This window comes from Embiotoca jacksoni, unplaced genomic scaffold (assembly GCF_022577435.1).
Source record: "Embiotoca jacksoni isolate LCO1_2020_lvr unplaced genomic scaffold, fEmbJac1.0.p SCAF_21, whole genome shotgun sequence".
Taxonomy (NCBI): domain Eukaryota; kingdom Metazoa; phylum Chordata; class Actinopteri; family Embiotocidae; genus Embiotoca; species Embiotoca jacksoni.
The window spans coordinates 6,703,730-6,717,202 of NW_027185352.1; the positions used below are offsets into that span (position 1 = coordinate 6,703,730).

The 13,473-nt window shown below is 42.2% G+C and overlaps 1 protein-coding gene and 1 non-coding gene across 2 annotated transcripts in view; one reads left to right on the forward strand and one right to left on the reverse strand.

The window, feature by feature from the left end:
* The window catches only part of utp20 (UTP20 small subunit processome component), a 26,287-nt gene extending 18,077 nt beyond the window's left edge, over window positions 1–8,210 (reverse strand). The window contains exons 1-20 of the mRNA XM_069156608.1: window positions 8,032–8,210; window positions 7,707–7,787; window positions 7,547–7,613; window positions 7,311–7,443; window positions 6,313–6,501; window positions 5,902–5,983; window positions 5,618–5,755; window positions 5,189–5,344; window positions 4,844–4,996; window positions 4,598–4,732; window positions 4,392–4,469; window positions 3,467–3,645; window positions 3,174–3,338; window positions 2,891–2,979; window positions 2,021–2,126; window positions 1,776–1,926; window positions 1,552–1,614; window positions 1,286–1,453; window positions 654–730; window positions 1–8 (exon numbers count right to left, since the gene is read on the reverse strand). The exon at window positions 1–8 is cut by the window's left edge and continues 72 nt beyond it. Coding sequence (XP_069012709.1) covers window positions 1–8; window positions 654–730; window positions 1,286–1,453; window positions 1,552–1,614; window positions 1,776–1,926; window positions 2,021–2,126; window positions 2,891–2,979; window positions 3,174–3,338; window positions 3,467–3,645; window positions 4,392–4,469; window positions 4,598–4,732; window positions 4,844–4,996; window positions 5,189–5,344; window positions 5,618–5,755; window positions 5,902–5,983; window positions 6,313–6,501; window positions 7,311–7,443; window positions 7,547–7,613; window positions 7,707–7,787; window positions 8,032–8,082 — 2,269 coding nt within the window. The 5' untranslated portion in view covers window positions 8,083–8,210. The remainder of the gene's footprint in view (window positions 9–653; window positions 731–1,285; window positions 1,454–1,551; window positions 1,615–1,775; window positions 1,927–2,020; window positions 2,127–2,890; window positions 2,980–3,173; window positions 3,339–3,466; window positions 3,646–4,391; window positions 4,470–4,597; window positions 4,733–4,843; window positions 4,997–5,188; window positions 5,345–5,617; window positions 5,756–5,901; window positions 5,984–6,312; window positions 6,502–7,310; window positions 7,444–7,546; window positions 7,614–7,706; window positions 7,788–8,031) is intronic.
* Window positions 8,211–9,434: 1,224 nt separating this feature from the next.
* On the forward strand, window positions 9,435–9,506 carry trnaq-uug (transfer RNA glutamine (anticodon UUG)). The gene has a single exon. It is a non-coding gene; the product is annotated as a tRNA-Gln (tRNA).
* The last annotated feature ends 3,967 nt before the right edge of the window (window positions 9,507–13,473 follow it).

Genomic DNA, 13,473 nt, shown 5'->3' on the forward strand with positions numbered 1-13,473 from the left:
CATGGCTCCTGTAAAGAGGGAGGCGGCTCATTTATGCTGAATGCATGCCACAAACACCTCAACATGGCGAATATTTGTAATATTTATTAAGGTAATTTAGATGAAGTGCTGTATTTTACTGATAAAGCCTGTTAGCATTATTAGCATTCCTTACTTAAAACTGACGTTTTCAAAGATACAGTAGAAAGCCAACAAACCACCGTGCTGTTTAGAAATGTGCACATTAGAGCCCGACTGATACAGGATTTTTTTGGGGTAGAAACCGATACAAATATTAGAGATATACAAATTTCTGATATCAACATATGAGCTGATATTTTTTATGTGTATTCACGACATACAGTACATAAAACCAAATTTTTCAAATGTGGTTATCAAACACTTTTGACACTTGTCGCAAAGAAACGTAAGGGAGTCAGGATATTTTACTGTTGACTGACACCAGAGCACTGAAACGGCAAACTTCACTGGAAATGTATTTATTATAAATAACTATAATTAAAAAAAACTGAAAAAAGTATGAAACATAAACGCCAATATCGATCTATCTGTGATAGAACAACATTGGCCTATAAAATCGGCCGGCCGATATATCGATCAGGCTCTAATCCACCTTACATGAAAATGAAAGTGAAGGATTGTTTTAGACTTACACAAGAAGCTCAATGACTGCGTCCCACAGGGGCCTGAAGTTCACAAACAGCATTGCAATGAGGTATCGCAGAGGCACCTGCAGTGAAAAAAGAGGGGAACCAGGACGTGTTGTCAACTGTCATTGTCTTGTATACACTGTTAAGAAAGTTTTCTACACCAGCATCGCAGCGAGTACATCTTAAAGGAGCAGTGAGTAGGATTTGGTGGCATCTAGTGGCAAATTTCAAACAACTGACCCTCCCTTTAGGAGAATTCACTGGGGCCCTCTCTAGAAATAGTGTTGAGTTTGTCCCTTCAGGGCTACAGTAGAAACATGGCAGGCTCTGTGGAAGAGGACCCGCTCCCTATGTAGATACAGAGGGCTCATTCTAAGGTAATGGAATGTGATTTCACCTGATTCTACATTCATTAAAGCAGAATTGCAAATATTATATTCAATTTCTGCCAATAGATCGCTCTAAATCCTTTAAAGCAATTCGTGATATTCCTCTAATGGCAACTACTTCAAATGGAATCGGCATCGATGCCATGGGAACATATCACCTACGGTATATCATGTTTTTGGTTTTTGTGTCATCAAAGAAACAGAGAGAACACTGAGAAAATATAACCTCAACTATCAAGTGTGTACCTGCTGGAAGGAGCCCGACGGCCCCTGCGGCAGGCTGCGCGGCACCAGGTCGTGTCTCAGCTTCCGCAAGTGAAGCAGCTTCTCTCTGTAGTCCTGCACTGAAGCCGGCACCAGCTCGGCCTGCAGGCAAACCGCAAACACCGGCTGCACCTCCACGTTCTCCTCACCCTGGACCAAGAGGCGGAAACCAGCGCGAGTAAGAACACTTTCTGTTTCAAACAGTCACATACTTAAATGGGTCTCTGTGGGTGGACGGACAGTCGTACCTCAGTCTGTGGAGGAAGCTCTGCCTCAAACTGAGAGAGGATCCTCAGAGTCAGCAGGCGGATCTGAGCGGGAAAAGAGTTTTTGAAATTCATATTCAAATTCATTCATATGTTCTTCAGCAACATCCAAACACAGCCTTCAAGTGAGTAAATTGATCTCGCATTCAATGAAACATGCCATCTTTGTGTTCGGGTGAGCTCCGTTTCTATGATTGGAGACAAACCTTTGAAATGTTGGAGGAGAGGTTGGCGTGCAGCATCTGGTAGAGCTCCAGCAGTGCATTGTGGGAGAGGTGCTCTGAAACCCCACTGAGCGACAGGCGGGTGTAGTACAGGTCTCCGAGCAGCAGAGCCGACAGGTCTGTGGGGAACATCCTGGAGCAACAATGAAGACGATGGTAATGAGTTTAAAGCTTTAGAGGAAGCGGAAAGGGAAGGAAGAACACACAGACACAGACACAGAGCCTACCGTAGGATGGTGTTGACTTTGTCCACAGTGACCAGGAAGCGAACTTGAGGAGAGCTGTCCAGAGAGAGGAGGCAGCTCAGAGCCTGTCTGGCTACAAACAGAGCAGCTGCAGGTGTGACAGGAAGAGAGAAGTTCATTATTCACAATCTTTGTTCAGTTATCACATTTGTTTGAGTCGATTGAAAATATGACCACATTAAAGTGGACTTCACAGGAAGTATTCAAACTGTCCTCTGTTTATAGATCAAAGTGTTATCCGAAGGAAACTAGACGTCCTTCAGCTTCTTGAAGATGTTTCACTTCTCATCTGAAAGGCTTCTTCTGTTCAAACTAATCAGGCACTTTGAAAGATCATGATTGACCATGATTACATGTGATCAAATAGTGATATGGACAAAATTAAATATCCAAATATTCCATCCTGACCAAATAATCATTGATATTGATACATTTGTAGGTAAGCAGGTACTTTTTAATTTGGTGTGTGTGTGGGGGGGGTTTGTTTGTTACAGAGGCAAGAGCTATACCATATGTACAAGAAAACACAACAAGAATATAAATTGGAGGGAAATAGTTATATTGAATAAGATTTAAATAGCATATTAACAATAAAATACTCTTTCAAGTTACTTCGTTATCAGTGAAGCACTCAGTTGTGGTGCCTGTCTGGCTGCGTTGGTAGGGTGAGAGACAGTGGATGTACACATGTAGGTGTGTGAAATATTTTGGGAATATTTACATTGTGTGAATATTCACAAAATACAAAGATTGTGACCAATTAAACAGGCAGCTACTTCTGCTTCTGCAGTGTTTCATACAGCATGGACATTACCAACAACAGCAAAAAGCCCTGAGTCACATGTCACGAACCTCTCCCGAGTCTCTCTGTCTCGATCTCACACAGGAGGTGGTTGAGGAAAGTCTGCACAGCAAGAACAACACGAGCTGGAGCCAGAGGTCTTTAAAAAAAAAAAACAGTAAATACATTAAAAGTAAATAGACAGCAGCGACGAGGGACATTTTATTTTACATTAACAATTGTGTGAACCATTTATAAAACCGTTTTTCTCACTTTCTTTTAAAAGTGTGTGTGTGTGTGTGTGTGTGTGTGTGTGTGTGTGTGTGCGTGCGTGCGTGCGTGCGTGCGTGTTACCTGAGGTGAGGCAGCAGTACCAGGGCGGCCCATGGCAGCGACAGGTTAGTGATGGACTGGTTCTGCTCCTCAGGACATTTGATCAGAGACAGAACCAGCTCCGACACTGCCGGCTGCTCTGACGTCGGACTGCTCGCCTGACCCGCCTCCACACCGCTCGACTCTCTGGTGGAGAAGAACACGTTTACCTCATAAAAATAATTACACATTAAATTGAAACATGTGACTCGGGGCTTCTTTTTTTTTTTAAGTTACAGAGAATTGACCCGATTGAGGTAAACTGAAAGTCTCACCCTGTGGTCTGTTCGGGGAAGAGCAGCGGGTAGGTTTCAAAGGCCATGGAGCCATCTGTGGGAGGCGGGGCTTTGGCGAGGATCAGGCTGACCAGCACGTCCAGACCGCAGTGGCGAGACAGAGCATCGCCGCGGCCAAACAGCCCAGCGGTGAAGCGCAGCAGGCTGGGGAGGAAGAGCTGTAGGAGACAGAGGTTAGTCAGGGAGGAAGCACATTCAAAACACCAGATATATGAGGTGTGACCAAGATGTTCAGAGACTGCACCTATAACAACCAAAAATGGATTTCAATCTGGCTATCCTCCCCTTCAAAGTAGTTCCCTTGCACAGTGGAGCACTTGGAGCACCAGCTAAAAGGCCATTTCCATCTGTGATTCACGCTGAGGTTGCTCCACAGTATCAAAGTAGAGACCCTTCAGCTTGAACTTCATTTTTAGGAACAAATAGAAGTTTAAGGGAGCCAAATTCAGTTAGTAGGAGAGATTGTGTTGTTGAGGGAAAGAAACTGGTGCATTGTGAGTAGTTGCTTTGTCATGTTGGAGAACAAAGTTCCATTGTGCCACAGTTCAGGTCATTTGCACAGTATTTTCCCCTCAGACGCCTCATAGTACATTAGAACAGTAGAACATGTTATGTGTGCTCTCAGCTCAAGTTTCAGGTCCATGGGGAAATCTCAAATGTTCACGTAGGGGTAGTCAGAAAAACACGTGTAACACAGGTGCTGATGATGATCTAGCAATGCAACTTATTACTTACTAAAGAAAGTAACATGGCAGGCTCCGTGGAAGAGGACCCGCTCCCTCTGTAACTTCAACGATCAATAAACCTCCTGTGTGTAGCTGCTGCGCCGCACTTCATTTGTGTGCAACAGGAACAGTCTCTGAACTTCTTAACTGCACCTCGTATCAACCTGATGTGAACTCACCTGTTCAAAGTACTTCATGGTGAACATCTCCTTGGTGAACTCCAGTATCAGATCCTCTCCCATCGTGCTGCTGAACACCTGGTGAAGAGGAGTCACACAGAGTCAGCACACAAGCTGCAAGGAACGTGCTCTTCCTCACATATACAATATCGTCTTTACACACACATGGTGAGAACAGATCCAGATGTTTACACACACAAACACACCTTTTGGACAGTCTCCTGGATGAGTGCTTTGGGCAGGCTGATGTTCTCCCCGAGGAGCAGCGAAGAGGTGATCTGGAGGAGGAGACGGGAGCAGGAAGCTGACAGAGAAGAGCTCCGAGTCAGCCGCAACACCGTCTGGAGGCACGAGAGTGGGACACGAGTTACACGATGCACTGTTTAACTTCAGAGGAGGAAAAAGGTTTCCAATGTAATAAAATCTCAGATCATTCGTTTTCTCTTCTTTACCTGGCAGACGGCTTCTGGCTTGGTGATCTTGGCTCCGCCCCTGTGGGACACCAGGGTGTGGAGGATGAACAGCAGCCTCTCCAGCTGCTGCGTTGCCACGTCTGGGTCTTCTCCTTTCACCTCTGCCACACCCAAGACATCAACAACACTGACCTGTACGCGAGGACACACCACCATCAGACACAAGGAAGGGGAAGTAAATCTGAAGGTTTGAACACACTAAAATTTCCATTCAGGGACACCGATTGAGGTCATGATGAGGATGAGTCATGACCTACTGTACTGTTGGGAAGGATTTTTGAACCAGAACTAGAGTCAGAAATCTTCCTGTGTTTTCAGCTTTACCTGTAAGGACTCCCACAAAACCAGGAAGTGTTCTCTGTTAACATGATCGGCTGCAGCCTGGACCGTGTGATCCAGAGCGTCCCGGACAGAGTCCCACGGTAGAGAGACTCCCCGGCTGGTTGTGGGACCGAGCTTTTTCAAAGCCACAGGGAGCGCCTGGAAAGATAAGAGTCGAGAACATACTTCAGGATGTCTGCGTCTAACAACATACGGTACAAATCTAAAGAAATCTACACGCTAGCAGGCTTTAAACTTCTGAATTAGCACCTTCTGTTTTCACATTACAGTCTGCTGCATCACATCAACTCACACAGACGACTGAAACTGTTTAAATTGAATGTAAAAGGTGTCCAACGTGCAGCAGGAATCCTGCGCAGCATCAACATTTCATGCACATTGAACGTACCACCACTCTGAATGTGAACTTACAGTAGCAGCACAGGAGTGAAACATGTTTCGGACTCCTTTGCACATCTCGAACAGCAGCTGACCCGCTCCCTCCGCTTTGTTGGGGTGCTCCTCCAAGTCGGAGAAGACGTGAGTCAGCAGGGCATCGAGATCTGGAACCTGTTAAACGAAAGGAGGCAGCTGTTTTATCGCCGACAACACAAAGCATGAATACAGTATAACTACAGTATAACTACAGTATAACTACCTCCAGGATCATGTTTACTAAAGCCATCACCACAGCTGATCACAGACCAGTCACCCACCTTTCTCATCAGAAAAGAGAAGCTCTCTGCTGCAAAATTGCGGATGTGCTCCTTCTTGTGTTCCAACAGCGTGCTGTACAAACTGCAGAGTTAAAAAAAAAAAAAAAAAAAAAAAAAAAAAGAGGCTTTACTTTCAGCCAACATATCACTTACATATAACATATGCCGTCTGATTACTGATAACACTTCTCGCTCCAAAAAGCAAACCTGTGAGGACTGCAGCAGGGGAAAGAAGGCCCTAAAGACACTTAAGAAAAAGGCAAGCAGAAACTGCGTCGACATACTTTTCTACTTATACCGTATGTTAAATGTCCACAGAAGCCCAAATGAGATGTTTTCTATTACATCCTCTACTTCAGATGGAGAAAAAAAAAAAAAAGGTCTCCCATGTGAGTCCATCTGCTGCCTCACCTGTAGATGTTGGTCATGTCCTTCACCATGAGCCTCCACAGGTACTTGTAGAGGTAGGAGAGGCAGGTGAAAGCCCACTCCAGCAGCTCAGTGTCCTTCGTGTCCAGCAGTGAGGTGATCAGAGTGAAGAAGTCGGGGAAGTGCGGATAGAAGTCCGCCTGCAGGTCTCTGGCCAGCTGCACCACCAGGCTGGAGGAAGACACAGACAAGAGGAACAGAGGGAATTAAAGCCTGACTGCAGAGTGCATGAACATGAACTAGTTGTGATATGTCTTAAAGGTCCCATATTTTATATTTTTTTGGTGTTTTAATTATAGTCTTGATATCCATACAAAGATCATTTTGTGGTTTTAAGCACCAAAAATCATCTCAACATAGTTTCAAATCTCCTCTTTTCAGATTCTCTGTGGAGCGCTATCAAAAATAGGCGGTTTTCTGTCTGTGACTTTCAGGCGACTCTCGCTTCTGATTGGCTGACTCTTTTCTGAGTGATGCGCGCCCGGGGCCAATCACGGGTTTTCTTTTGCCTTGCAGGTAGCTAGCGCCGCAACGTGTGATTTCTTTCGCGTAAAAATGTAGAGAGATTTGGGGCTAGATTAGATCAGCCGAAGTGACGCGCGCTCTAAACTCTACCCTACTCTGTGATTGGTTGTTTCACTGTCAATCAGCTGGTCCCTAACCTTAAACCGAACCCCAATCTTAACCCTCCAACAACGTAACAACCAATCACAGGCCTCCCACTGATCCACTCCATCACCAACCATATATGACATGAGTGTGAATTTGTGACATCACAAACTTATATATAGTAGTATAATGACACTTTTCCAATATTTATGCAGCAATAATATAATATAATATAATTTTTAAAAAAGTCTGCATTCATACAATATAGGACCTTTAAAGCAACAACAACATAAACAAATCCCAAAAAGCGTGGGGACCAACTGCACAACAACTCATTCCTCTGATAAAGACACAGACTGTAAAACACTCACTCTAGCAGGGGCTGGTAGGCCAGACTGTTCTTGACAGCCAGGTGTGTCTTCAGACTTTCCACTATGAACTTCTGGTGGAAAACCAGCAGGTTGAATGACTGGCTCTTGTTGGATACCTCTTTCAAAAACGCCGCTGCGAAGGAAAGACATCGGATTGACATGAGCCGGGAAAACACAAATCTTCCCTCAAGGTTTCATAACACACAGATAATGATGCTGCTCGTCTTCACACATACTGAAGTGTTCTGTTAAGTTCAGGTCTCTCCATTTTGTCAGTCCTTCAGAGAAGTATGTTTCTACTTCCTGAAAAAGGAACAAAACAAAAAAAAATAAATCACCAATCTGAGGCAGACAAACAGGAGTACAAAAGAGGAGACTTATAAAAGGTGCACAAACCTCCGCAAAAGATCCAGTCCTGTCAATACGATGGATGACGTCGATGTTAACGTGGGAAAGTCTTTCAGCGAAAGTGAGAAACTGGAACAAACAATTGAAAAGGATTTCAAACTCTGCAGCAGGCTGCACACAAACCATCAGATATATATCTACTTCACTTGAAATGTTATTTTTCCCCAGAAACTCGTAACAAAAGAACATCCATTTCCTTTCATGTTATGAGTTTCATCGAGGTTGTTAAAGTGACGAACTGCACGGATAAAAAGGGGTTTATTTCCCTGCTCCTCTCTCAGCATCACGCTGCAGTGTGCGTGCCGACTCGTACCCTGTAGGTGTTCTCGGATTTGTGGAACGAAGACTTGGATTTGATCTTCATCTTTGCCTCGCTGCGCGTGATAAAGACAACAACTGTATTTAGATCCGCGTGCGGTTCAAACGAGTCGTGAAACCCGCAAATTGTCTTTTTCTCTCAGTTGATGTTACGACTGTTTACACACACGCCGATACCGGGACGCCGCCATGTTGAACAAGGCATCATGGGAAGAGAAAAAAACACATGTTGCGCTCCACGTGGTGAAACCAAAGAGGAGCGAAGAGGAGAAAAAAGGCGAGAGAAGTAACCTCCCTACACTTCCGCCTTCGTTTGAGGCCTCGCGTCTCACCCTCCTTGGTTGTTTAGGCTGATTTGTTTGGATAAATGAATGAATGAAATAATTATTAAATTTAATTAATTAATTAATAAAGAAAGTTAAAAAAAAAAAAAACTACCATAGAGACTGTAGGCTGGTAAACATGTATGACAGACTTCCAACAGAGGGTACCTCTTCAAGAGGACCTGAGATTGGGACAAGTCATTGTGCTAAACCAGAAGAAAAAAAAAAAGCACTCCATTTGTTTGAATAAAGTAGAAATAAACACAGACAACAACAACAACAACAACAAAAAGTTTATTCAGAGTATTTTACTTGCTACGCATAACTTTAATTTCTATAAAAAAAAAAAAATAATAAAGAATAAGCTCCAGCTAATTTCAATATTTAGGTGTGTCATGTAGGAAATTGTAAAAAAAAAAAAAAAAAAAAGTCTGACACTTTTATAGTGGTTCCATGGTGTAATGGTTATCACTTAGTGATCCGAGTTCAAATCTCAGTGGAACCTTGTTATTTACAAGTCAAAGAGAGAGTGTTATCTGGGCATGTTGAAAGCTGATGATGTTCATTCATCAGGCCAAAACACAACACTGTGACTTACATGTTTCTGCATACAACAGCAAATATGCAAATGAGCTATGTGGCGTGAACACAAGTTTGGGCAATCAGCCCTCATGACCGACCTGTGACTGTGACATGGTCAGGATGGCTGAGCAGTATTAGGCTGCTTTAGAGGTAAGGGTTTGAAAGTTTTTATACAACTGTATCACACCAAAGCATGGTGACATGCACGGTGTAATGGTTCGCACTCTGGGCTTTGAAACAAGTCATCCAATAATGCCAAAAATGGCATCATGGTGAGCACGCAGAACTTTAAATCTATCATTACAACTTGATTTTCAGAGGGATTATAGGTAGACAAAGTTAACTTGCACATCTCCGGATACTGAAGCTGTTGTCGTACTTGCAACCTGTGTTTTGATTGTTGCTCAAAGTCAAAGCACTTAGTACAGCTTTGTTACAAGCTACCTTTTGGAACCAAAATGTTAACTCAGTGGTGTGGTTTGTTTGACATTGTGGTTCCATGGTGTAATGGTTAGCACTCTGGACTTTGAATCCAGTGATCTGAGTTCAAATCTCAGTGGAACCTGATTTTAAGGTTACAGGTAGAATATGTTCATAACTGATCATTCATTCAATCGAAATTGAGAACATAGCTCAAATGCTAAAATGCTGTTTCAGCAACATTACACATTTACTGTAGGAAAAGGGGTTACTCCTTCTAGGTTTCGCTATTAAACTTTGGTCACTCGGTCCTTATGACCGACCTCTGACTGTGACATGGTCAGGGTGGCTAAGCAGACTGTCAGGTGTCAAGGAGCTGCGTCAGGTTGCAGTTTCCCATTGAGTTGCAGGTTTGAATCCCACTTCCGACAGTGATTTTGATCGCGTAATTTGCCATGATACTCGAACAGTCACCAGTTCTTTGTATGCTTTTGTTTATAACAATGTTATCAAAAACATTTTAGAGCCCTTGAAACTAACATGGTCTTATCATCATAACAAACATGAGGATGATGAAAAATGAATACAACAATAACAATTATTCAGTTGTGACATTTGTGTTTCATTTCAACAGGATTTTGACAGACTGCAGTCCAGCTGGCAGCCGTACAGCCATTTATCCCAAAATGACTTCTACATCCAGAAAAATCCAGTCTCACACCTTTTAAAACCTTTTCCCCCATTCATCAAATCATCTATAAAATCACAATTCACACAACTGTCTCCTTTTTTTTTTTCACTTTTTTACCTGCTCTGCTAAGTTTTATAAAATTTCCCAGGTGTGTTTCTCATCAGTAGCTCCATCACACACTTCAGAAGCACTGGAGATGAAGGAAGTATTCACCATGATTTACCCAGTGTATAAGACACAGTTGTCTCATACACTATGTCACTATAATATTATCTTAAATCTGTTGCATAATTTAATTTAAATTTGGTGAGTCAGTAGAAATGATGTGTGTAAGGATGGACTCCTCTTGCCTGTTCTAAGTAGGAACTTTGTTGTGATACTGATGGTACAATAAAGTCTGTTTAATTTTACCTGTATTATGTGTTTTGTGTGTTTATATCTGAGACAGCACACATATAAATCAGTGCTTCTATGCGTACAATGATTCTACTATTACAAACATTGTATTGTGAGACATTGCATTCAAAGAACAAACTAAAAAGTCCTTATAATAATACACTTGACAAAACTGAAAATAATTAATATTAATGTATTTACTTTCAGATTATGAGTAAAATGTGTCAGGTCTGTGTCTGATGGTCTGATGGAGACTTGTTCAAATGTTTTTATGGGTTAAATGTGAATAAATCCAGATTATATGGCATATTAATGACGTGAACTACTTTATTGATAAAACTCATGAACTAATACATACCAGGCTGCAATATAACACATTAAAAGCTGTATTTCATGACATTTTGATCAGTAATTTGATTGTGAAAACATAAACTGAAGAGAAAGAGGAATATTTCAATACAATATGTGGTTCAGGGTTAAGGTAATATCTATGTGTGTGAGCTGAATGTAAACAGAACTGGAGGATTCCAGGGTTGCTATGGCAGCTATGTGACACTTCACATTATGATTATCATCATTCCAGAACATACAAAACATCAACCGGTCAACACTTTCACAAGTTTCCTCAACAATTTCTGAAAAAAGAGCGCGTCTACTGAGAGCTTCTTGCATCCTGATCCTGATCGTCACTGAAACTGACGACAGCAACAAACCAAACTTCCATCATGGAGAATGTGAGATTTGAATATAGTGGTTTTTTTGGGGGTATTTTACCACTGAGAGTTTGAGAACCTGGCAAGTTTATTGATCCATTGCAAACAGGCTCACAGAATACAGAAAAAATATCAATATGGTAAAATTGTTGTGAAAACAGGTATCTGTTCAGGCCGATATGTGTAAGTTATATTCATTGTTGGAGCAGGTCATTAGTTTACCGTCATGATTCACTCTGTTCATTTCAATCAGTACTCAGTTTATATATTTCTTCAATAAAAAAACAAAAAAACAAAATGTGCATAAAAGATACAGCACTGTGAACGTAAAGTCGTGATGTAACTTTATATTTTCATAAAGTGTTTGATAAAATATAAAATTTTAGTAATTTAATTGGACATTTGTTTACAGTGATAAGGGCTTTGCAGGAAATGGTGTAATGAAATCTATACGAGTTCCTATGATGTTACAATGTATGGAGCCTCATTGTAATGTGTATTTATGTTTCAGCCTGAAGCACCCATTCACCTGGAGGACCAAATTGACTTGAGGAGTAGCAGCAGGGTTTGTGCACAACAGGCAGATGGTAATGTCTGCAGCAAGTGTCCATGCTGCAAGAACTACCAGGTTAGACATTTGGATGACATTTTTTTTACAATAAGGTCAAACTGTTCTTTTCTTTGTAGATCAGAGATTATTTAAATTTTTATCATTCTTGTATTAAAGCTTGAGTAGATTTTTCTCTCCTAAAATTGATAAAGTGTTGTTTGTCAAAGGAATTTGTCAAAGTCTAACATCCTCTTATGTGTTGATGACCTTCTCCAGGTGTCGAATTTGACATCAAGGCCTCAGCCCTCTGCTTTGACTGCCAACCCTCCCCAGAAGAGGAAGCGGCGCTCTAAATCCCATCCGTCCCATGCTTATGTTGAACCTCCAGAGCTGAAATTGGTCCACAAGTCTCCCATCCAACCTACTGACCTGCCAGTGGCCTCAACTGTGCTGCCCAGCTCCCAGTCCTCCACGGCTGATATCGAGGAAATCCTTCCTGTAAACCCTGACGATCCTGTCCAGAGGCTTTGTTCTCCCATCCCACCTGAAGACCTGCCAGTGGCCTTGAATCTGCTTCCCAGCGCCCAGCCCTCCAGCAGCCAGCAAAACTCCCCTGCTGTAAACCCAGACAGTCCTGTGACAATTCACAACTACTCAGTGGAGGAGTTCCAGAAAATCTACCATGAAGTGGTCGATGACAGGCTCAAGTATGTTATGTTGAATCAGATCATCATCACATTTGTCAAGTCACTTTAAAGATGATCACTCAGTTTTCATCACATGTAGTATTATTACAATGCAAATTCTGTTTCTTCCACGTCCCACAGGTACAACAGTGGCCGGCCTCGTCCGTACAGTTTAGATCTGGGACGGTGCATCAAGCAGAAGCTGTGGGAGAGACTGAATCGCCCCAAGATTACAACATCAGTCAACGAGGACGGGCTTGAGCACACTGAAGTATCATACGGGGTCGGAGTCTATCCTCCCCTGTATGACGTCGATATTTATCTAGAACCACAGCCTGGGAAGCCCCCAAATACAAAACCCAAGAACTAGAACTGACAACAGCAGCAGCATCGCAAGCCTCTATCAAAACCCCCATTCTCACATCCTCACCTCCGTTACTTCAAATCCCAAAAGCATGCCAGAGACATGTACTGCCACCTCCACCCCCACCTCTCTGACAGACCACCTCCGTCACCTCCAGCTCCATCAAACTGCTCCTGCCTAAAGCTCAAAGCCGGATCCTCCACCTTCGACCTCCTCCCATGTTGGCCTGCAACTTGCCCACATTATTCCGCACTCAGTTACTTCTTCACAAAAAAAAATACGTCAACTTGAAGAGACTTTTGATTTCTTTGTTTGTTTATAATAACTTCCATAGCATGTATAGAATTCATCTTCATACCATCTCCAACAGTGCCTTTTCTCCCAAGATGCTAAAGATCTGCTCAAATGTCTGTTTTATTTCTTATTTATTAAATGCAAAGTTGTAATTGTAAAATGCTCTCTGTGTTTATTTATTATGTTTATATGTTTATCTAAGTGAAATTGGAGTCTCAGGAATCCTGTCTAACAGCTTTCAAGCCCCCTGTCATAAAATCAAAGAATTCACAGATTACACAAATGCTTCCTTCCTGTGTCCAGAAATATTTGTCCTACACAGAAAAAGGGTAACCTTGATAAACCACAGAGAATTCAAAATATTTTTCAGAAATTTTGAATTTATGACACAATTTGAACTTTAAATTGGTCAGTCAGT